At 44.2% G+C, this 25,047-nt stretch overlaps 1 protein-coding gene across 2 annotated transcripts in view; it reads right to left on the minus strand.

Moving 5' to 3' along the window:
• Positions 1–4,604: 4,604 nt before the first annotated feature.
• DNAJC1 (DnaJ heat shock protein family (Hsp40) member C1) overlaps positions 4,605–25,047 on the minus strand; it is a 191,610-nt gene continuing 171,167 nt past the window's right edge. For both annotated transcript variants that reach the window (XM_004014216.6, XM_027976603.3), the window contains exons 10-12: positions 10,230–10,278; positions 8,543–8,964; positions 4,605–6,682 (exon numbers count right to left, since the gene is read on the minus strand). In XM_004014216.6, coding sequence (XP_004014265.3) covers positions 6,614–6,682; positions 8,543–8,964; positions 10,230–10,278 — 540 coding nt within the window. In that variant the 3' untranslated portion in view covers positions 4,605–6,613. The remainder of the gene's footprint in view (positions 6,683–8,542; positions 8,965–10,229; positions 10,279–25,047) is intronic.

Here is a 25,047-nt window from a genome sequence, read left to right on the forward strand (position 1 = left end):
TTTCTTTATATTTTGTTGCTGGAGGAGAGGTGTGTCCAGGTGGAAACACTGCAGCAAAGGGTCCCAGGCCTGTCTCCATGGGACCGCAAACTTTTGAAGGTTCCGATGAAATCAGGTGGAGGGTGGGGAAGAAAGGCATGTTTGGGTCCCTTGGGGGGGAGGGGTGAGCCCTGAGTAGAATGGGAAAGAAACAGCAGGGTGTTTCCACCAAGCAGAGGCTTTTCGAGGCAAGGAATGAACAGACTCCATCGCCGGTTCCAGACTGAAGATGCCTTGTCTTGGTTCTGTTGGAGGACTTCTAACCTCTGATTTCCAGGGAGGGGACCGAGAGGGGCAGAGAGGACGGTGCTTGGGGAGTCGGCGCACAGGAAGGCTGTGCCCGTCGGGCCAGTGCAGACGGTGTGGGTGACGGCTGCGAGGAGGGGGCGCTGGAGGCAGGCCTTTGGGGGCCACGAGATTCAAAAGGCAGGAGGGAGATGAAGCCCCTGCACAGGATCTGAGGAGGACCCTGAAAGGCTGCCTGTTTTCTTGAATTTACACTCATTTCATTCTGTAAAAACTTGAAGCTGCAGAAAATTGAAAGGTGACACTGCTGGTCATCAGGACTGAAGACCCAGCTTGAAATCAGCCCCCTGGTGAAAACGCCTCCTGGATCCAGTGGTTAGCAAAGATGTGTGGTGACGTGACCTGAAGAAGTTTGGGTGGTGTGAGGGACAGCTGACAGGACGGGTCACGTGGCCAGGCAGCCAGAGGCCCGAGGCACAAGAAGGCACCTTGCGGTTGCCGGCCGTGAACACGTTCCGGCTGTGCCAGTCTTTCTGAAGTTTAAAACAAGACATTCACTTTTTTGCTGATGGAATTAATTTGGTTTTCCTCAAATTGTGATTGATGCATCTGCTGTTTCTCACTTGGCTCACTGAACAAGCAGACGGATTAATTAGGAGATTTTACATTTTTGGCACCGCCACTGCTCTGCCACAGTGATCTTGCTAGTTCTCCCAAAGCAAGTACGGACAGGTGTTTCCACAGCTGAGCGTGTGTGTGTGTGTGTGTGTGTGTTGTTGGTCTGTGAAAAACTGAGGTGCACGGTGTCTTTGCAAATTCTTGGTGGGGTGTGGCCACCCTTGAAGGTGGAGTGGGGCTCGGCCCTAGGTGCTCCCGGAGCTCCGGGAGCAACCTGATGCGCCCTCCGGCTGCTTCCCCTCCCGCGGGCCCTCTGCCCCTTCCCCCCCAGTTCTCCTCCTTTCCTGGCTCTGGGGGAAGCCGCGCAGCTGCCCAGACTGGCGAAGGGCTGGTCCCTGTCATGGGCCTTGCTGCTGTTCCAGGAACTGGCCTCTTCCAGCTGCGGATCAGGTGGCCTTGTTCACCGCAGTGTGAACCTTTGACACTTTGACTGCAGGCCTCAGTGCTCAGTCTTGGGTTTTACTGGGGACCGAGAGCAGCTCCACAGCCAGGCCCGTGACCTCATAAACACTGGCCCTCCCTCCTGCAGCGCTCTCAGCTTTGTGCTTCTCGAGTTCTTGGAAGTTCGTTCTTCTGATTTATGACCCATGTTTAACTCCTCCCTCAGAATGGTCCTCCATCTCTGCACCTCTGGTTCTGGTTTGTTGTCAGTGTCCAAGCTGAGACCGGGAAGGAGGTGTTGGGCGGCCCCTACTCGCCCCAGGCTCTGCTCCTGGAGGAAGTGGCCCTGTCAGCCCTCTCTCCCCCACCCTTGCTGCTTAGCCCACTGCAGACAGTGGATTTCTCTGCTCCAGGCACTGGTGCTGAGCGGGGGTGGTGGTTTGGAGCTGACTGGTCCCAGGATTGAAGCATGTTTGGGTTCATTAGCACAATGAGATCCTGTCCCACCCCAGGCCAGAACCCTCCTCTCTCCTGTACGGAAAGAGCCTCGGGCAAGAGTCCATGTCCAGTGCTCCTATTCCAGTGTTAACATAATAGGATAGATCTCAGTGTAGCCAAAGAGGAGGATTCCATCGGGGTTTCCTATGCCAAGCCTCTTAAAACAGGAGACCAGCTGGGGTCAGGTGTCTAGAGGCATCTATCTGTCACTGCAGGAACATCTTCCTTTGTAAGACAGATTGGAACCAAGATAATCTGGGATAAACAATTTGATATTTTATCTTAAATTCTACAAAACATTTCTTTTTGAGTAACAGAAAACATGACTGTTCATTTTCCTTTGTAACTTAGGACAGGCAAAATAAAAAGATAACTCCCTCAAACATGGAAAATAAGCTTCTGGTTACCAAAAGGGAAGGGCATGGGGAGGGATAAATTAGGAGTTTGAGATTCAAATGACTATATATAAAATAAACAAGATCCTACTCTGTAGCACAGACAACTATATTCACTATCCTGCAATAAACCATAATGGAAAAGAATATGAAAAGGTTTATATATATATAAACCTGAATCAGTTTGCCATACCACCAGAAAGTAACACAACATTGTAAATTTGCTATACTTCATTTAAAAAGATAACCCTTTCATATCTTTGTCCATTTCATCTGTAAAAGTAGGATTTCTTTTTAAACTGTACTAATCAAAGATGGGCTTAATCAAGTTAAACTCCTGAAGTAATCCAGGGGACACTGAGCTTCTGGCTTCTGACAGGTGGTGACGGCAAGAGATGAGCAGTCAACTTTCCCTGCAGAAGAATTTGGTGTCTTTTCATTTCTGGAGTGGGAGGACATGGGGGGCTTGAGGAAGGGAGCTGGGCTCCAGGGTCCCTGCCGAGGCTGGGGCGGGGTATCAGAGCCAGTGAAGGAGAGGAGCTGCCTGCTTACCCCACTTCCGGCGGGGGGACCGGCCCGTGGTGCTCTTTGGACACGGCTCTTTGAAACACTGGTAGCTTCCCCCTGGGGATCTGATTGCTAAAGTGGTTTCCCTTTTTCTGTTCTACACGAAGCCATTCTTTTTTCCCCCAGACCAGAGGAAAATAATCGCAGCCGCTCAGTTTTACAGCGTGTTAATTTAGCTCCCTGGTGAATAAAGTCGAAGGCTGAAGGCCAAGCAGTTTACTCAAACAGGAGGCTGGGACTCCTGCCAAGACAGTGGGGTGGCTTCCAGGCCGCGCTGTGATCCGAGCTACAGGTGGAGGCACAGGCGGCCGGCGGGGAGGCGGGGGCCGGTGGGGGCCGGTGGGGAGGTGAGGGGGGAGCAAGGGTCCCCGCCTGGCTACAGGAGACCCCATCGGGTTGGCTCCCATGCAGGTGGCCGTGTCCCAGGGGGCGCCAGGGCTCACTTGCCCTCTGTCCTCCAGCTTCCTCAGCCCAAACTGGGCAAAACAAATGCAGAAGCCGCGCGCTCATGAGGTGGGGGTGAGGCAGGACCTCTTGAACCTCACAGACAGGTGACCATGTGAAGTGCGCTCTGAACTGGGTCCAGGGAGGACCCAGTTCAAACCGGGGCCGTCCCTGGCTGCTTGGGACATGCAGTTACCCCGTGAGTACAGAACGTCACAATTTAAACTGTGCCCTTTAAGATTTAGGAAAATACTTAATTGCTGAAGCAAACAACTGCAGCTCCGCTATAGGTGTAAGGGGCTAAAGTGGTTCATATTTTAAAGGGGTTCCTTCTCCAGTTTCAAGGGGTGGGTGGACTTGGTGTGGGGGTGGGGCTGGCACCTACCAAGAGGGATTTTTAAGGCATCCAGAACATTGACCAGGAACGCTGCTTATGATTTTTCTAAAACTGAGAAGGGGACTCAGGAAGACTTGGCCTATGGGCAGCAGTATTCCAGTCGAGACAGAGCTTGTCTTGTGGGGCCAGGATGTTTGCCAGGCACTCGTGGGTCAATCAAGGGGACAAGAGCATGAGACTTCTAGGTGGTTCCCACGGCAAGTGTCAACAGAAAAACCTGTCATCCTCCTGGAGTCTCAGTGAGGAAGCATCATCAGGTGCAGCCAGCCCTGCCGATCCACATGCCAGGTGACAGCACCTGGCCTCAGAGCAGCGCTGGCTCTGGTGGGAACCTGCTCCAACAGTAGGGGCCTGGTGAGCACACACAGAAGAACGTGAGATGGGACTTGAAAACCGGCGCTGTCACTGGTGTAAAGAACAGAACCATCAGCCCTTGCCCCAGTGGATAAAGTAAATGAAAATCACTCTGGGAGAAAAGGCTCAGGCTTCTGGGAGGATGGGGGCAAGACCCTGAAGCCCGTGGGGCTGGAGGTGCAGCTGGGGGGTGTGCCAGGGCCAGGTGACACCTGCCGCCCGTCCCTCTGCTGGGGTCTGAGTCGGGTGGAGCTCCCAGGTAAAGTCCTGGACCTCTTGTCAAAGGCGAAGTCTGGGGGTTCTTCTTGTACCATGTGGGTCCGCCATGGCTATCATTAGAGTAAACACACTAGCAGAGGCTAGAGTTAACCTTTCTGGGTGAGAAACCCTTCAGGGGCATCTAGTGAAAGATGTGGACCACGCATCCAAAAGGAAAAGGTTGTGCATACCATGTGGTAGGGTTCCCAGACCCCCAGGAATCCACACAGGGCCCGAGATTCCCACCCGTGAGGGGCCAAATGAGCGTGTGACGGGCTGGTGGCCTGTCAGCCCTGTCACGCATGTCAGCAGCCACTGAAAATGATGGCAACAGGGAGTCCGGATGGTCAGATAGAAAAGGAACATTTATTTTTTTTCAACAAGCCAGACTGTCATAACAACCTGTGTTGCAGCCACCATTAGTCTATTTTTCCAGACAAGGAGTTGAGACAAAGAGGTAAAACAAGGCACTGATGTCACACAGCTTGGCCTTGGAGGTGTGAGTAAACAGAGGTCACAAGGCGGGGCTTTGAGGGAGTGGGTTTGGGGAGGGATTCCTTGGGAGTCAGGAAGGGTAGGCCTGGCCCCCCACATGACCTGTCAGAAACCTCCTTTGGAAGCACCCATGGGTCTCCTGTGTCCTGCTACGCTCGTGAACCCTCCCCACCAGGCACACTGGTCCTACCTCAACAAAACTAGCCATTCTGTGTCCCCTGAATAGGGGCGGCCATGCAGAAAGGGCCCCTTTCTGGTTTTAGAGGGACTGGTGGCAGGGGCAGTCATCAGGACAAACCATGCTGGAGACACCTCCTTAATGAGTGTGCAGAAGATGATGATGTAGGCAAATTAGGGCCTTTTATCTTGAATTGTACCTCTTAAGGCATCGCTGGACCCGTGTGAGGCTCTCCCAACACTGGAAGCCCAGAAACCTTGTAATGGGATTTGGGGATGCATGTAACAGAGACCCAGTTCAAAGCACCATAAGTGAAAAGGGTGATCTTGATACAGAATGTCACAGCTGGACAGACAAGCTGTGTGAAAGACGGGCTGATGCTGGACCAGAGCCAGAATGGACCCAGGGCCTGGCAAGCCACTAGAACTGTCCCTCATGATTCCCTCTGTGAATCAACTTTTTTCACTGACACCCCATATGCACGGGGAGCAGGGCTTGTCCCTCAGTGAATGCAGTCACAACCTCACAGCCCCACTGGCTCCAGGAGAAAGTCCTTGGGCAGAAACTGTTGGCCCTGGTGCCACCGTGACAGGCTCCTGACCTGCAGGCAAGGCACACCCCCTCACCCCGTCTCCACCCCCAGATGAGACTCAAGGGCTGTTGCCCGAGGATTCAGTTCGTGGAAACAACGACCTGGAGCTGTTTCTCCACTGCTCTTCTTGATGTCTCAAGTGGTCCGGTCCCTCACAGCACCAGAGGCGGGCTGACCTGGGGCCGCATGTGTCCTGCTCAGGCTAGGTTACAGAGCCAGTGCCGCCCAAGCCTGCTCTGGAAACCTCATTTCAGTCATTGGAGAAAAACCACGTCTGTATGGATATTTTATCAGATCACCTCCCTGAAATGTGTCCTGGTGATCTTAATGGTTTTTAAGCTTAGGCAGTTTGTACTTTAGCAAACTATTTCCAAGTCCTGAGCAAATGACATATTTAAAAAGGAGTGTACAGTTGATGGTGACGGTTCATTCAAAATTAACAGCACAAAATAGTGACTTTTAACTTGGATATTGAAAAGTGGGACCCAAAGTCATCATATCCTAAAAACATTGCCTATGTGTTCTCTGGAAATTCTATAGTTGGGGATGTATTTCTGCAAATCACAGTTTATTACCTATGTCCGTGTGCATCTAGACATTTTTTTTAAGATACATATAATGTATCCATATATTATAATTACATATATTAATCTACATATTAATACATAGAGTTAAGATAACCCCACATTACTGCTAGCTAGCTCAATAAAAACACCAGCATCCTGCTACACATCAACGGGTGTGATCTTTGGTCAAAGAAACATTATGTTTCAACTCTTACACATTAGTTTACTCATGTTCCTTCATACATTTGCCTGACTGTTAGAAAAGCACTATTCTGTTTGTCCCCAGGAAATTAAGCTTTGCAGTGATGAGAGAGAAAATAATCTATAAAATACCCAAATCTGTTTTTCTGTTAACACAGTATGTTTAAACAATATAGCACAACGTTTATTTTAAAATTTTAATTTTTTTTTTTCACTAAGGCACATGACGTATAGAAATACTGAGGTACAAAATGTAAATTTCTGCATAAGATTTTAAAAATAATCCTTTTGGAAAATGGAGGTAAACAACATCTTCCAGAGGATTCAGCTTCTAGCTTGTTTTTTCTTTTGAACCAGTTCAACGAGCAGCTTGTATCTGGCGATACAGTCTTCCTGGAGACAGAGAGAGAGGGGGTGGGGTGACAGTTACAATCGGTGTGCCCCTTGAGGGGTTAGCCCGCCCTGCCCAGTCCTGACCAAGGGCTGTCCTGTTGGCCTGGACCTCCCAGAGCATGCCCTGCTCTCCTCAGGCGCACCCCAGCACCAGAGGGTCTTCCAGCCCCTCAGGCTGCAGAACTGGCAGCTTAAGACCCAGCTGCCTGTAGCTGCCACTCCTTGGGGTGAGGACCCTGATGAAGCACGGAGCGGCCTCACTGCTCCCTTGTGTATCACAGGGTACTTTCCAGAACCATCTCTGTTTCTGTTCAGAAACACCCCAGAGGCACCGTAACCCTTCACTAACTTAAGGTCATGTGGGAAACCAGGTAACTGGTTTGTGGTCTGCTGCAGATGACTTTATCAGCTGTCTGGGATGAAGAACGAGTGTTCACTCTCCTCCTGGGGTTTTGGCTTTAGCAGTGTTCTGAGAGAAACATCTAACAAGTGCCTCTTCTGCATCCCCAAGGACCACCTGCCTAAAATATCAGCCTTTTCCTAACTATTCTGCCCCTGGCAGAGCCAAGTGTGAGATGTGGTGCTCAGCGGCCCAGCGCTCCACTGGAGGACGTAGGGGCTCTGAGCAGCAGGCCTGCTGGGGCAGCGCCGGGGGCCTGGCTCCTCTCTCAGGCCCCAGTCACCCAGTGGCTTGTGGGCCACTTCCGGGGAGTCACCCAGGGGCAGTGAGCCAGCAGGGGTGGCTGAACCTCCCCTGGACCTGGTTCTGAAGTCAGGCTTAAAGGGAAGGAACCCTTGCAGGACATTCCTCCCTGAAACAGGAAGGCTTCCAAACCCCCAAGGCAGTGAGCTTGAGCATCCCACCCGCAGAAACCCATGGTTGCAGCTCCTTCATTTTAAGCCATTGTTGACTCATCGCACCTGTAGATGCCTGTGTACCCACAAATGCTAGAGGAATTCAGGGAAAATCATTTCTTCTGGCAAATCAGTTGGAGGGGCTGGGAAGGAGTTGTGTTTCTTAAACAGGTCAACTGCTAATGGTTTATTTTTCTCCTCAGAAATTCTCAACTTCATTATTTTAAAGGAGATAAACTAGACCTATACACATGGGGGCATCTATGGCCACAAGCTAGATTTTCCAACACTGAATTTCAATTTAAAAAAAAAATGTAAATGAACATCAGTGTGCCCACAGGCTACTGAGTGGTGGGCACAGGAGGCAGCAGAGATTGGCTCTTTTGATTTCTCAGTGTTCCTTGTGTCTCAGACAAAGGGTGTGGGTACGAGGAAAGAAGCCCAGGAAACTGTGTTGTGAGGTAGGGCCAGAGTTGAGAAGATCATATGGGAGGCTCCGCACTGTCAGCGCGGAAGCCGGGGTCGCGTGGGGCCTGCCTCTCCACAGGGGCCGCCGCCCGCTCTGAGCTGGTATCGGGGAACCCTCTGTGGACGCGTTTAAGGAGCTGTAAACGGGGCGGACAGCGCTGCAGGGACAAGCTGGATCCTGGTCCTGGTGTCCACCTGTCAGTCCCTCCCCTGGCCCAGCCCCCACTGGCAGAACGAAGGCTCCAGAAGGTCGGCAGTACTGTCACGGGGAACTTTATGTTCTGTGCATGGGGTTTTCGATGAGAAAAAAATAACTGGTCGCTGTAATGATGACACTTAGACTCTCGACCTCATGCATGCTCAGTCAGGTGCACAGATTCACACACTGTCAGAGGCAGCCTCCTGGAAGGCAGCTGGCAGGGGAAGGACGGGTTGGATAGCAAGGATAGGCGGCGCGAGATGAGGGCCGGGCGGGTGCGGCCACAAGCCACCTCCCTGTGTCTGGAGCCCCCAGAGGCCCTTCCGGGCGTCACCCACCTTGCTCTTGGACGGGACACACTTGGCTATCTTGTCCCAGCGGTCAGAGGATCCCCTCGGGTACTGCTGTAGCGCTAGTTCCAGAAGCTTCTGTTGGTTCTGAGTCCAGGGCCCCTCTGCGGCGCGCGCGCGCGCGCTCTGCTGGCTCTCCTCGTCACTGGACTGCTGCTCTGACGGGTCGAAGTCCTTCTGCCTCTTCCCCCGGACGCGCTCCTCCGGCTCGGGGGGCCGGGCCGGCCTCCGCCTCCGCGGCCGGCTCTCCTCCGCGGCCTCTGCCCCCGGCTCGGCCGCCGCCTCCTCCTCCTCCGTGGCCGACTGGGCCTCTTCCCGCTGGGTGATGATGCTGTCCGGCAAGGCTGCGGAGGGCCTGGTGGGCCTGGGGCTCTGAGCTGTGGATCTGAGTTCCGAGAGCCTGACCATCCCTGTGTGGAGGGACACACGGGGAGAGGAAAGTCGGTTCAGGGAGTAAGAGCCGCGGTGGTGTGGCCGCCGCAGCAGACAGTGGTGGGGCATTTGCGTGTGTCTTACTGAACGTTCCCAGTATTCTAGAAAGACAGCCATCGCTACCCCAGTTGTACAGGGGAGGGACGTCACCCTCGGCAGCCGCAGAGCTGGGATCCGAACTCGCTTCTGTCTGATTCTGGGCCATGGTCCTTCCACCACTCTGAGGAACAGGGGCCTCCAGAGTCGGCTGTGATCAGAGGCAGTGCAGGGACTAACCGCCTACTTTCTAGGTTAGGAAGGCTGTTCTTCAGGACCCAGGGCTGCTGCTGACTCCACGAGTGTCAGCAGACTCAATGTCAGACCCTCACTGGGCTCGCTGACTGCCTGGGGCCCTGCGCCACCGCCACCCACAGGCGTCACCTCGGAGACCCCCAAATGTTCAACCACGCCTTTCCTGCCCTCCTCACATACTCCTGACCCCTCCTACTCTCTAGAAAGACCGGTCCACGGCCCACCCAACTCCCCGCTGCCTTTTCAAGAGCATGTTTCTGGAGACCGTCTTGGAGGGGAGCATCTTTCACGGAACGCTGTTTGCCGGTCCCTGCCTTCACGCCAGACCAACAGCTGTCCTGGTGGGAAAGCAATCGAGAATGCCCTCCCCCCTGAGCCCATAGCATCCACGCCCTGTCCTCCCCAGGGAGACGTTTCCAGATCTCAGGGTTTGCTGGTTGCTGGCTGGTTACATCTAGTACAGGGACCTGTATTTAAGTAGAGTTGGAAGCTTGAAGGCGCACTTCTTCCTGGTTTCAAGCAAATAGTATGGGGCTCTTACAAAATTCCATTTAGTCTTTGAGAAAATGGATTCTGAAAAACATAGATTCTTGGGGAAGCTGCTTGATCTTTTCTCAGGATGCTCTGTGTGTGCGGTGCCAACTGTGGTCAGTGTGGAAAAACGGTATAGACTGGCTTTCCCATGAGTCCCCTCCCCCTAGCTCCCCCCATACTAAAGAAGAACAAGGTTTCTACAGCTCCTCAAACTTATTTAAGTACATCTTAGCACTACTGTGTGTGCAGGGCTGGATTGGCTGGTGGGTGATTGTAAATGGACCCTTTTTAGAGAGATGACCAGTAGAGTTCATTGGGCACAACTATTTAACACCATCATTTTTAAAGCAGTTATGAAAGGGGGGTTATTTTGAAGACATGGCTTGAGGTTACTGGGATGGAGTGGGTGCTGACTCACCTGGGGAGCAGGTAACTGAATCCTTCAGCTGCTTGGCTTTGGTTGTCACCTGTTTCAAAATATAAAAGAGAAAAACTGACTTTCCACATGTTTATTGTAGGTGTAGTGACCTATTTCATACAAGGTCCGTGTGAAGGAACAGAGCTTATTGAATCTTAGACCTGGATGGACCCTCAGTGATCAGCTCAGTCCATTCTTTCTAACTAACAGAAAACTGAAGCCCAGAGAGATTAAAGGAGTTGTTCCAAAATGTCAGTTTAATCAAGTGGCAGAGTCAGGACAAGAACTCAGCCCATTCAGCCCCCTTACACAAGGCTGCTTCTGAAGATGTACTAGTTTTCAAAATCATTATACGAACACATCATGTTTCTTAGGTACAGTTTCCTGAAAGAGTATCTTTCTTCACTGAAGACTATTATACCAATGAGTATTATGAACAGTGGAGAGATTTACTCTTAAGCTAATACAGAGGTCTGTCTTTGCATCCCATAAAGAAACCCTGAAAGCACTAAGACTGATCCTGGGGGAAGGACCTCTTGGTGGAGTAGGGCAGTTTGACCCAAGAACCATGAGACATTTACATATATATGCAAGTGATCCACAGAAAGAATTATTCCCTTTCTTATAAATAAATGTTATTATATTGTATGTCTCACCTTACAGTTTGCTTTTTTCCAGAATATTTTTTTTAATTTAATGATGTCTTAGAGGTCTATAGATAGATTTCCCTTTTTAAAACTGCTATAAAATTTACAGAGTGGAATGTACAGACTTTAAATGTACATTTCAATGAATTTTGACCAAAACATGTAGCCAACATTCTAATCAAATTATAGAACATTCCTGTTACCCTAGAATGTTTTCCCTGTGCCCTTGAGTCCATTTCAGCCCTACCACTGCTCTGATTGCTGCTATATATATATATACTTTAAACAGGAGATAAAAATTAAATAAATTTAAAAATGGATAGTTATCTGCCTCAGTGCGTTTATTAAACAAGCCATTCTCTCTCTACTTATTAACTTTATTGAGGTTACATTCCATTGTATACATGGAATACATACTTTGTATTCTATTCCCCTTAATCCATGTAAATTCTTGAACCAATATTTCACTGCTTTAAAGAAATTTGAAAGTAAAACCTCAGAAAATATCCTGTGACCAGCTCATAGTTAGATTCTGTATTCGGTCTTGGTTCCACCTCTGGGTAACCTTGAGCTATTTCCAATCCTTTGTCTGTCTCATGTATTACCCTCTGTAATATGTGGATAAAACTGCTAATACCTTTTGTCTGTTAGGGATGTTTTAAGTTTGAAATAAGCTCTTAGCATGATACCTAGCAGATGTTAAAGGCTCAGTAAATATTACCTATTATAATTGATGTGGATCATTTGTTTTTCATTCATACAAAGGGCAGAATTAGAGAAAATATTTAAAGCTGCTTAGAAACACTCTTTAATTCTATCCCCTGCTTTCCACTCAATGAATGACCTTGCTTATTATATGGGAAAAAACTTGAGGTTATCCAATGTAAGCTTCCCTGACTTCCAGCTTTCCCAACTCAAAACTCTGATTGTATCACCATAGATCTTTCTCACATTTTATATAACCTACGATATCCTCGTTTGTTTTGAATCATCTCTAGATCACTTACAGTACCTAATACAATCTAAATGCTGTGTAAAGAGTTGCCAGTGTGATGCAAATTCATGTTTTGCCTTTTGGAACTTTCTAGATTTTTACCCCCAAATATTTTCCATGCAAGGTTGGTTTAACCTGTGGGTGTGGTGCTGACCATACCACACACTTCCCTAACTGCCATTAAGTCCCTTACTTAGAGATCTCTTAGCTCCTCAAACTAAACAAATCCCAACCTAAACTCATCAACTTCTCTGCTTTTCCTTCCTTTTCCTAACAGTGTTATCATCCCAGTCACACAGGCTCAAAACCGAAGGGCCAATTTGGGGGACTTTTTTCTTCCTCTCCAGCCAGCTCCACATTCTTCACGATACTGATTCCATCTGTTCCCATCTCAGATCTCCACCACCTGTATTAGTCCTTCACTCTCTAAATTAATATAATAGCCTTCTAACTGGTCTAAACTTACTTGTTAGCAGTTCTATGGAATAATATCCCTAAGGCAGAGTTCTCATCAAGTACTTTTGATGGCTCACCAGTGACCATACAACAAAGTGTTCAATTCTTAACCTGACACACAAGGAAATCCACAATCTGTTTTCTTTCCTGTATATGCATCCTGTTGAACAATGAATGCTCCCTTTTGTTGTTTAGTTGCTAAGTCATGTCTGACTATTTGCAACCCTGTGGACAGTAGCCCACCAGGCTTCTCTCTGTTCAAAGGATTTCCCAGACAAGAAATCTGGAGTGGGAAGATCCCACAGTGGAAAGATCCAGGGGATCTTCCCAACCAAGGAACTGAACCTGTATCTCCTGCATTGGCAGGGGGATTTTTTTTTTTTTTTAACCACGGAGCTATCTTAATGCTCCCCAGATGGTCCCAAATTCCCCACCCTGCTAACAACACTGTAAAGGAATTATATTGCAATTAAAAAAAAAAAAAGAAATTCCCTACCCTGTACTGTTAGCCATTGTTAACATTTGTATGAAATGATTGTCTTTTCTTTATCAAACCTCTCCTTAAATATCTGTCCAGAGCCAAATCACACTTCAAGGTACTTGCAAGCGTAACCTTCTTCTTGAAGCTTCTCCCAGTGTCCACCACCAGAACTACCAACTCTGGTGACAATATCCCTCCTCTCTCACTTCTACTCTATTTTTAAAGATTTTATGTTTTTACATCATCATACAATAAAATTATCTTTTCTTCTTTTGTTGTATAGTTCTGTGAATTTTAATACATTTATAGATTCATGTTAACTACAGGATACACAACCTACATATAGGATATGGAATAACTTTTTTTTAAAACTCCTGCATCTTATTTAACAAAATATTTTGGGAGATTTTTCTACAACAGTACACGAAGACTTTTTTTTTAACAGCTTAACTGAGATATAATTCACAGACTATACAATTCATCCCCTTAAAGTGTGTAATTCAGTGGTTTTTAGTATATTCAGATGTACAGCCATCATCATGACCAATTTTAGAACATTTTTATCACTTCAAAAAGAACCCCCATACCCATTAGCTATCATTCTCCATCCTTCTCATCCCACCCCATTCCTCACCAAGCAGTAAGCAACTATGAATCCCTGTGGAGAGTCTATAGATCTAACAGAGGATCTAGAGATTTCTGTATTCTGGACTTCCATATGAGTGGAATCGTATGTGCATTTGTGTGGCTGGCTTCTCTCACTTAAGGTCATGTTTTCCAGGTTCATCCAAGTTGTAGCATATATCATGACTTCATTTCTTTTTATTGGAGAACAGCATTCCATCGTGGATACACCACATTTTGTTTATGCATTTATCAGCTGATAAACATTTACTTCTATCTTCTGGCTATTATAAATAATGCTGCTATAAACATCTGCGTATAAGTTTTTGTGTGGGCGCATGTTTCCGCTATCTTTCTCTTTTTGTGGGTGGACAGTATGTGCCTAGGAGTGGCACTGCTGTGTCATGTGATAATTCTGTGTTTACCTTTTTGACTGTTTTCCAATAGGAGCTTCTGACTTCTCTACATCCCTCCTAAAACTCACAATCCAATTTTGTTTTATTATTCCACATCTTAGTCGGTGTGAGGTGCTATCTTGTGATTTTGATTTGCATATCCCCAATGATGAGAGATACTGAACACTTTTTTTTCATGTTTATTGGCCATTTGTATATTTTCTTTGCAGAAAGGTCTGTTCAGATCCTTTTTTCCTTTTTTATTTGGGTAAGGGTTTTTTTTTTTTTTTTCCTAATGTGCTATGTGGCATGTACTTTCCTAGTTCCCCACCTAGGGACTGAACCCACACACCTGCAGTGGGAACTCAGGAGTTTTAACCACTGAACCGCCAGGGAAGCCCCAGATTTGTCTTTATTATTGAGTTGTATGGGTTGGTTCTTTCTATATTCTGGATACAAGCCCTTCATCAAATAAAGGATCTGCAAGGATTTTCTCCCATTGTGTAGATTGTCTTTTTAGGTTCTTAGTGGTGTCCTGTGAAGCAAAGAAGTTTTTAATTTTGATGATATGCACACTGCTTGGACTTTTGTTTTCCTATCCGAGAATACTTTTGCTGAATCCAAGGTCATGACTTAGCCTCCTATTTTCCTCTAAGATTGGGTTGGCCAAAATGTTCATTTGATTTCTTCTGTAAGATGTCACGGGAAAAAAAAAAAAATGAACTTTTTTGCCAACACAATAATTTTATAGTTTTAGCTCTGACATTTAGGGAAATAGAAGCCTTCAATAACAATGTTAAATTTTCTGATCCACGAAAAGGAGATATTTTTCCATTTGTTTTGACCTTCAATTTCTTTCAATGTTTTCTAGTTTTTGAAGTGTGTACTTCTTTTTGTTAAATTTATTCCTATTTTCTTCTGTTTGATGCTATTATGAATGAAACTATTTTAATTTCATTTTCAGATTGTTCATAAAGTATTTTTGTACATTTATGTTTCCTGCAATCTTGATGAATTTTATTAGTTCCATTGGTTTTTTAGTTAATTACTTAGCATTTTGTACGGATAAAATCATGTTATCAGCAAACAAGGGCAGTTTACTTCTTCCTTTTTAGTCTTACTTTTCTCACCTAACTGTTCTGGCTAGAACCTCATAAATGTTGAATAGAAGTGGTGAGGGCAGACATCCTTGTCTTATTCTTGATCTTAGTAGGAAAACATCCTCTCTTTCACCAGTAAGCATGCTTTTAACTGAAGTTTTTAGTAGATTTTCTTTATTGGGTTGAGGCACTTCCCTCTTATTCCTAATTTGTTGTTTTATCATGCGGGAGTGTTGGATTTTGTAAGATGCTTCTACTAAGATAATCTTATTTTTTATTCTATTAATATGATGAAAGTAAAGTGAAAGTGTTAGTTGCTCAGTCGTATCCAACTCTTTTGCAACCCCATGGACTGTAGCCTGCCAGGCTCTTCTGTCCATGGAATTTTCCAGGCAAGAATACTGGAGTGGGTTGCTATTCCCTTCTCCAGGGTATCTTCCCAACCTAGGGATTGAATCGGGGTCTCCTGAATTGCAGGCAGATTCTTTACCATCTGAGCCACCAGGGATGATATGATTTTATGATGAGTTAGCCTTTGACTATGTGGATCACAACAAACTGGAAAGTTCATAAGGAGATGGGAATACCAGACCACCTTACCTGCCTCCTGAGAAATCCGTATGCAAGTCAAGAAGCAATAGTTAGAACTGAACATGGAACAATAGACTGGTTCCAAATTGGGAAAGGAGTATGCGACAAGGCTGTATATTGTCACCCAGCTTATTTAACTTATATGCAGAGTATATTAAGTGAAATGCTGGGCTGGATGAAGCACAAGCTGGAATCAAGATTGCTGGGAGAATACCAATAACCTCAGATATGCAGATGACACCATCGTTATGGCAGAAAGTGAAGAGGAACTGAAGAGCCTCTTAATGAAAGTAAAAGAGGAAAGTGAAAAAGCTGGGTTAAAACTCAGCATTCAAATAAATATGATCATGACATCCAGTCCCATCATTTCATGGCAAATAGACAGGGAGACTTTATGGCAAACAGTGAGAGACTTTATTTTCTTGGGCTCCAAAATCACTGTAGATGGTGATTTTGACTGCAGCCATGAAATTAAAAGATCTTGAAAGAAAAGCTATGACAAACCTAGACAGCATATTAAAAAGCCGAGACGTTACTTTGCTGACAAAGGCCCATCTAGTCAAAGCTATGGTTTTTCCAGTAGTCATGTATGGATGTGAGAGTTGGACTATAAAGAAAGCTGAGTGTCAAAGAACTGATGCTTTTGAACACCACAGTTGCTTGAGAAGTCCCTTGGAGAAGATGCTTGAGAGTCCCTTGGGCAGCAAGCAGATCAAACCAGTCCATCTTAAAGGAAATCAGTCCTGAATATTCATTGGAAGGACTGATGCTGAAACTGAAACTCCAATATTTTGGCCACCTAATACAAAGAACTGCCTCATTGGAAAAGACCCTGATGCTGGGAAGGATTGAAGGCAGGAGGAGAAGGGGACAACAGAGGATGAGATGGTTGGATGGCATCACTGATTCGATGGACATGAGCTTAGGCAAGCTTCAGGAGTTGGTGATGAACAGGGAAGCCTGGCGGGCTGCAGTGATGTGTGTGTATGTTAGTCGCTCAGTCGTGTCTGACTCTTTGCAACCCCACGAACTGTAGCCAGTCAGGCTCCTCTATCCATGGGATTCTCCAGGCAAGAATACTGGAGTGGATTGCTGTTCCCTTCTCCAGAGGATCTTTCTGACCCAGGGATCAAACCCAGGTCTCCTGCCTTGCAGGCAGATTCTTTACCATCTGAGCTACAGGGAAGATCTATGAAGTGATGATGAGTTTACATTAATTGATTTTCAGACATTGAATCAACTTTGCATTCTTAGAAATCCCACTTGATTAGGGTACATAATTATTTTTATTAGTTTCTGGATCCAGTGTGCTATATCTTGTTGAGAATTTATATCCATCTTCACATGAAAAACTAGTCTGTACTAGTTTTCTCATGTCTTTGGTTTGCTATTAGGGTAATACTGGCTTATAAAATGCTTTGGGAAGTATTCCCTCGCTTCTATTTTGGGAAGGTTTGTGAAGTTTTGGTATTAATTCTTCTTTAAATGTTTGGTAGAATTCAGCAGTGAAGCCATATGGGCCTGGGCTTTTCTTTGTGAATAGTTTTTTTTTTAATTAAGTTACTGATTCAGTCTCTTCAATTGTTATAGGTCTCTTTTGCTTTTCTATTTCTTCTTGATTCAGTTCTAGTAGTTCATGTCTTTCTAGGAATTTGTCCATTTCATTGATAGCTATTAGAGAAATAGGTATCCAGTCTCTAGGCCTACATTTCACAGTATTCCTTTACAGTCCTTTTTATTTCTGTAAGTTTAGTAGTGCTATCTCTTTTCATTTTGATTCTGTTAATGTTTCTTCATTTTTGTCTATCTAGTTAAATGATTGTCAATCTTATTAATATTTTCCAAGAATCCGCTTTTGGATTCATTGATGTTTCTCTACTTTTCCAGTCTCTAGTCTATTTCATTAATTTCTGGCCTATTTTTTCTTTTTTCTTTCCTTCCACTTGCTTTAAGTATAGGTTGTTGTTTTCCCAGTGTTTAAAGGTGGTAGTTTAAATCATTGGTTTGAGATCTTTCTTTCTTAATAAAGACATTTATAAATTTCTATTAACTTCATTAGATGCATTCCTTAAAACTAGGTGTACTGTGTCTTCATTTTTATTTATCCTTAAGAATTTTGATTCCCCTTGCGATATCTTTTCTTCTTTTACTTTTGGCTGTGCCACGTGGCTTGCAGGACCCTCCCTGACCAGGGATTGAACCCAGATTGAACCCAGTGACTGGATTATTTAATCCATTTACACTTAATGTTATTATTGATATAGTTGAATTTAACTTTTAATGTCTTTTTTTGTTCCTCTATTATTGCTTTCTTTTGCATAAGCGAACATTTTCTAATGTAGCTTTTTTTTTTTAACTGTACTTTATTGAGGGTTTTTTTTTTTTTTTGGGAGGTTGCTCGAGAGTTTACCATATACATCTTAACTTATGACTGAAGTGAAAGCTCAGGGTCCTAACCACTGGACTGCCGGGGAATTCCTGGGATTTCATCTTTGATTAATTTGCTATTTAATAGTCTGTGGTTTAATTTAGACATATTTATTGCTTTTCCCTGTTTTTTCCCTGCTACTGATTTCCAGTCTCATTCCTTTGGGATCAGAGAGTATACTCTATATTACTTCTGTCCTTTTAAACTTACTGAAGTTACTTGATCACGGAGCACACTGTCTGTCTTAGAATATGTTCCACATTTACTGGAAGAATGCATTTTCTGTTGTTGTTGGATAAAGTGTTACACAGCTGCCTGTTAGGTCTACCTGACTCATCGTATCATTCAAAGCTTCCTTGTTGACCTTCTGCCTAGTTTGTTTTCTCCATTATTGAAAGAAGGGGGCACTGAAATTTCCAACTATTATTGCTGAATCACCTGTTTCTATTTTCATTTATCTCAGTTTTTGCTAAATGTATTTTGGTGCTCTGCTATTAGATCCACATGCTTATAACTTATATTTTCTTGAATTGGCCTTTTAATTATTATAAAATGTGCTTTATCTGTACAATTACTTCTTGAAGTATATTTAATATTAGTATAGCCACTCCAGCTTTATTAAGGTTGCTATTGGCATGATTTTTTTCCTTCCTTTTATTTCTCTTTGTGAATCTAAAGTGTGTCTCCTGTAGACCACACAGGGATAAATCATGACTTTTTAAAAATCCTCTCTGAAAAACTCTCTTTTAACTGGATTATTTAATCCATTTACACTTAATGTTATTATTGATATAGTTGAATTTAACTTTTAATGTCTTTTTTTTTGTTCCTCTATTATTGCTTTCTTTTGCATAAGTGAATATTTTCTAATGTAGCTTTTTTTTTTAACTGTACTTTATTGAGGTTTTTTTTTTTTTTGAGGTTGCTTGAGAGTTTACCATATACATCATAACTTATGACAGTCAGCTTCAGATTTATACTGCCTTAATTCAGGGATACATAGAAACATTACTGCTATAAGCTCTGTTCTCTTTACCCCTGTACTGTAGTATGTCCATTATATATACTGTATCTATTCATGTTACAAATCCAGTAATACTTTTAAAATTACTACTTTACCTTCTGTAGTAGTTTACTCAGCCCATACAGCTTTGCTGCCACTCACATCCTTTGTGCTGTCGTTGGTAAATATATGATACAAATATTACTTTTCTATATGTTACAGGCCTGAGAATAACATGCATCTATTATTTACAACTGCTTTCTAAATCAGTTAAGGAGAAAACATGTATTTATACTGTTTTTTATAATTACCTAATTGCCTTTCCTGGTGCTCTTTTTCACGTGGAATCAAATTACCATCTGGGGTCACTTGCTTTTAGATCGAAGAACTTCAGTTTTTGTTTACATTGAAAAGTTTTTTGCCTTTTTTTTTTTTTTTTTTTTTTTTGATAAATAGCTTTGCTGGATGTAGGATTTCTGGTCGGCAAGTTTTTCTTGACTACTCTGAATATGTTATTCCACTGCATCCTGGCCTTCATGGTTTATGTTGAGAAGAAAGCTGTTAATCTAATGGGGAGGGGTTTCCCTTCTAAGTCATAAGTTATTTCTTTCTAACTGCCTTCAAGATTTTCTCCTTGTTTTGACTTTCTGCGTTTTTATTATGGTACATCTTTTGTTGACATTCTTGAACTTATCCTACTCAGAATTACTGAGTTTCCTGATGTATTTAGGTTAGCATTTTTCAATAAACTTGGAAAGTTTTCACCCACACACTCCTTGGAGTTTTTCCCCTCCTTTCTCTCCTAACTCCCATTATACATATGTTGATGTTTTCTCTGAGGCTCTGTTGACTCTTCTTTTGTTTTTCCCTCCATCCCTCAGCTTGAATTTCTCTACTGACCTATCTTCAAGTTCCAGAATTCTTTCCTCTGTCAGTTTAAATCTACTGTGGAGCATCTCTAGTGAATTTTTAGAATTGTAATCATTATACTTGAATTCCTGCTGGTTCTTTTATTATTTTACAAAATAATTTCTATCTCACACATTTACAAGTGTTATTTTGAGATCTTTTTCTGTGAAATGATATGTTTGGTCACTTTTTTTTAAAGTGTTTATTTATTTGGCTGTGTCAAATCTCGGTTGCAGCATACAAGATCATTAGTCTTTTAGTTGTGACATGTGAACTCTTAGTTGCAACATAAAGGATCTAGTTCCCTGACCAAGGATTGAACCCTGACCCCCTGCCTTCGGGGCTCAGAGTCTTAGCCACTGGACCATCAGGGAAGTCCCCTTTGGTTACTCTTCCAGGGCAGTTTCTGTTGCCTTCTGTTCTAATATGTTGGTCATATTTTCCTGTCTTTTCATGACTCATTATTTTTGTTCAAAACTGAAATTCAGATAATATATTGCAGCAATTCTGGTTAGTGATTTCCCCTCACCACACCCTTCCCACAATTAAGATTTGTTTTATTTGCATGTTATTTTAGTGGATGGCTAGATTATCTTCATTTCATTTCAGTTCAGTCGCTCAGTCATGTCTGACTCTTTGCGACCCCATGAATAGCAGCACACCAGGCCTCCCTATCGATCACGAACTCCCAGAGTTCACCCAAACTCATATCTGTTGAGTTGGTAATGCCATCCAGCCATCTCATCCTCTGTTGTCCCCTTCTCCTCCTGCCCCCAATCCCTCCCAGCATCAGAGTCTTTTCCAATGAGTCAATTCTTCGCATGAGGTGGCCAAAGTATTGGAGTTTCAGCTTCAGCATCATTCCTTCCAAAGAAATCCCAGGGCTGATCTCCTTTATAATGGACTGGCTGGATCTCCTTACAGTCCAAGGGACTCTCAAAAGTCTTCTCCAACACCACAGTTCAAACTCATCAATTCTTCAGCGCTCAGCTTTCTTCAGTCCAACTCTCACATCCATATATGACCACAGGAAAAACCATAGCCTTGACTAGATGGACCTTTGTTGGCAAAGTAAAGTCTCTGCTTTTGAATATGCTATCTAGGTTGGTCATAACTTTCCTCCCAAGGAGTAAGTGTCTTTTAATTTCATGGCTGCAGTCACCATCTGCAGTGATTCTGGAGCCCCCCAAAATAAAGTCTGACACTGTTTCCACTGTTTCCCCATCTAATTCCCATGAAGTGATGGGACCAGATGCCATGATCTTAGTTTTCTGAATGTTGAGCTTTAAGCCAACTTTTTCACTCTCCTCTTTCACTTTCATCAAGAGGCTTTTAGTTCCTTTTCACTTTCTGCCATAAGGGTGGTGTCATCTGCATATCTGAGGTTATTGATATTTCTCCAGGCAATCTGGATTCCAGCTTGTGCTTCTTCCAGCCCAGTGTTTCTCATGATGTACTCTGCACAGAAGTTAAATAAGCAGGGTGACAATATACAGCCTTGACGTACTCCTTTTCCTATTTGGAACCAGTCTGTTGTTCCATGTCCAGTTCTAACTGTTGCTTCCTGTCCTGCATACAGGTTTCTCAGGAGGCAGGTCAGGTGGTCTGGTATTCCCATCTTTTCAGAATTTTCCACAGTTTACTGTGATCCACACAGTCAAAGGCTTTGGCATAGTCAGTAAAGCAGAATTAGATGTTTTTCTGGAACTCTCTTGCTTTTTTGATGATCCAGCAGATGTTGGCCATTTGACCTCTGGTTCCTCTGCCTTTTCTAAACCAGCTTGAACATCAGGAAGTTCACGGTTCATGTATTGCTGAAGCCTAGCTTGGAGAATTTTGAACATTACTTTACTAGCGTGTGAGATGAGTGCAATTCTGCGGTAGTTTGAGCATTCTTTGGCATTGCCTTTTTTTGGGATTGGAATGAAAACTGACCTTTTCCAGTCCTGTGGCCACTGCTGAGTTTTCCAAATGTGCTGGCATATTGAGTGCAACACTTTCACAGCATCATCTCTGAGGATTTGAAAGAGCTCAACTGGAATTCCATCACTTCCACTAGCTTTGTTTGTAGTGATACTTTCTAAGGCCCACTTGACTTCACATTCCGGGATGTCCGGCTCTAGGTGAGCGATCACACCATCGTGATTATCCAGGTAGTGAAGATCTTTTTTGTACAGTTCTTCTGTGTATTCTTGCCACCTCTTCTTAATATCGTCTGCTTCTGATAGGTCCATACCATTTCTGTCCTTTATCGAGCCCATCTTTGCATGAGATGTTCCCTTGGTATCTCTAATTTTCCTGAAGAGATCTCTAGTCTTTCCCATTCTGTTGTTTGCCTCTATTTCTTTGCATTGATCGCTGAAGAAGGCTTTCTTATCTCTCCTTGCTATTCTTTTGGAACTCTGCATTCAGATGCTTATATTTCCTTATCTTTCCTTTTCTCCTTTGCTTTTTGCTTCTCTTCTTTTCACAACTATTTGTAAGGCCTCCCCAGACAGCCATTTTGCTTTTTTGCATTTCTTTTCCATGGAGATGGTCTTAATACCTGTCTCCTGTACAATGTCATGAACCTGTATTTATAGTTCATCAGGCACTCTGTCTATCAGATCTAGTCCCTTAAATCTATTTCTCACTTCTACTGTATAATATAAGGGATTTGATTTAGGTCATACCTGAATGGTCTAGTGGTTTTCCCTACTTTCTTCAGTTTAAGTCTGAATTTGGCTGTAAGGAACTCATGATCTGAGCCACAGTCAGCTCCTAGTCTTGTTTTTGCTGACTGTATAGAGCTTCTCCATCTTTGGCTGCAAAGAATATAATCAATCTGATTTCGGTGTTGACCATCTGGTGATGTCCATGTGTAGAGTCTTGTCTTGTGTTGCTGGAAGAGGGTGTTTGCTATGGCCAGTGCATTCTCTTGGCAAAACTCTATTAGCCTTTGCCCTGCTTCATTCTGTACTCCAAGGCCAAATTTGCCTGTTACTCCAGGTGTTTCTTGACTTCCTACTTTTGCATTCCAGTCCCCTATAATGAAAAGGACATCTTTTTGGGGTGTTAGTTCTAAAAGGTCTTGTAGGTCTTCATAGAACCGTTCAACTTTAGCTTCTTCAGCATTACTGGTTGGGGCATAGACTTGGATTACTATGATATGGAATGGTTTGCCTTGGAAATGAACAGAGATCATTCTGTCGTTTTTTACACTGCATCCAAGTACTGCATTTCAGACTCTCTTGTTGACCATGATGGCTACTCCATTTCTTCTAAGGGATTCCTGCCCGTAGTAGATATAATGGTCATCTGAGTTAAATTCACCCATTCCAGTCCATTTTAGTTCGCTGATTCCTAGAATGTCAACATTCACTCTTGCCATCTCCTGTTTGACTACTTCCAATTTGCCTTGATTCATGGACTGAACATTCCAGGTTCCTATGCAATATTGCTTTTTACAGCATCGGACCTTGCTTCTATCACCAGTCACATCCACAACTGGGTATTGTTTTTGCTTTGGCTCCATCCCTTCATTCTTTCTGGAGTTATTTCTCCACTGATCTCCAGTAGCATATTGGGCACCTACTGACCTGGGGAGTTCCTCTTTCAGTGTCCTATCATTTTGCATTTTCATACTGTTCATGGGGTTCTCAAGGCAAGAATACTGAAGTGGTTTGCCATTCCCTTCTCCAGTGGACCACATTCTGTCAGACCTCTCCACCATGACCTGCCCGTCTTAGTGAGGCCTATTGCCCTCTGCCCCTATAGCATTAGGCTCTGATGTTGATCCTCAGATAGGTGTGGTATGATGCGCAGTCATCTTGGGATGCTTGTCTAGTATTATTTGTAGGACTCTCTTCCTCTCTTTACCTGACCACAATCAATTCCATTAATTGCTGGCTGAAGTTCTGTTTTCTACAAAATGCATGAGGGCATAAATTACTCCACAAAGAAATCAAATCAAATTGTGGTTCCTTTGAAGGGATGGTTTCTGAGGTCAATATTTGGTATTTGTTATGACTCCAGAAAGACTCCTCCTGAAGAAGTTATTATCCATGGGTTGGTTTTGAGAATATGTGATCAGTTACTCCTTGTACTGACAGAGAATTCTGAATACAGTGTAGGTCTTCTTGACTTATATTGGAGTTGTTGTTGTTTAGTCACCCAGTTATGTCCGACTCTCTGTGACCCCGTGGACTGCAGCACACTAGGCCTCCCCCTCCCTCACCATCTCCCGAAGTTTGCTCAGTTTTTTGTCCATTGCATCAGTGATGCCATCCAGCCATCTCATTCTCTGATACCCTCTTCTCCTTCTGCCCTCAATCTTTCCCAGCATCAGGAACGTTTCCAGTGAGTTGGCGGTTCACATCAGATGACCAAAATACTGGAGCTTCATCTTCAGCATCAGTCCTTCTGACAAGTATTCAGGGTTGATTTCCCTTAAGATTGACTGGTTTGATCTCTGTGCTGTCCAATGGACTTTCATGAGTCTTCTCCAGCACCACAGTTTGAAGGCATCCATTCTTTGGTGCTCTGCCTTCTTTATGGTCCAGCTCACAACTGTACATGACCACTGGGAAAACCACAGCCTTGACTACACAGATCTTTGTCGGCAGAGTAATGTCTGCTTTTCAACACACTGTCTGGGTTTGTCATAGCTTTCCTGCCAAGAAGCAGTCACCTTCTGATTTCATGGTTGCAGTCACTGTCCGCAGTGATTTTAGAGCCCAAGAAGAGGAACTCCCTCACTGCTTCCGCCTTTTCCGCTTTATTTGCTATGAAGTAATGGGGCTGGATGCCATGATCTTATTTTTTTTAATATTAGTTTTAAGTCGACTCTTTCACTCTCCTTCCATCCTTATCAAGAGAATCTTTAGTTCCTCTTCACTTTCTGCCATTAGAGTGGTATCATCTGCATATCTGAGGTTGTTGATGTTTCTTCCACCTATCTTGATTCCAACTTGTAACATCCAGCCCAGCATTTCTGATGATGTGCTCAGCATATAGGTTAAACAGACAGGGTGACAGCAGACAGCCCTGTCGTACTCCTTTTTCAATCTTGAACCAATCAGTTGTTCCATACAGGGTTCTAACTGTTGCTTCTTGACCCACATACAGGTTTCTCAGGGGACACGTAAGATGGTCTGGTATTCTCATCTCTTAAGAGCTTTTTTCCACAATTTGTTATGATCCACACAGTCA

Source organism: Ovis aries, chromosome 13, assembly GCF_016772045.2.
Source record: "Ovis aries strain OAR_USU_Benz2616 breed Rambouillet chromosome 13, ARS-UI_Ramb_v3.0, whole genome shotgun sequence".
Lineage (NCBI taxonomy): Eukaryota > Metazoa > Chordata > Mammalia > Artiodactyla > Bovidae > Ovis > Ovis aries.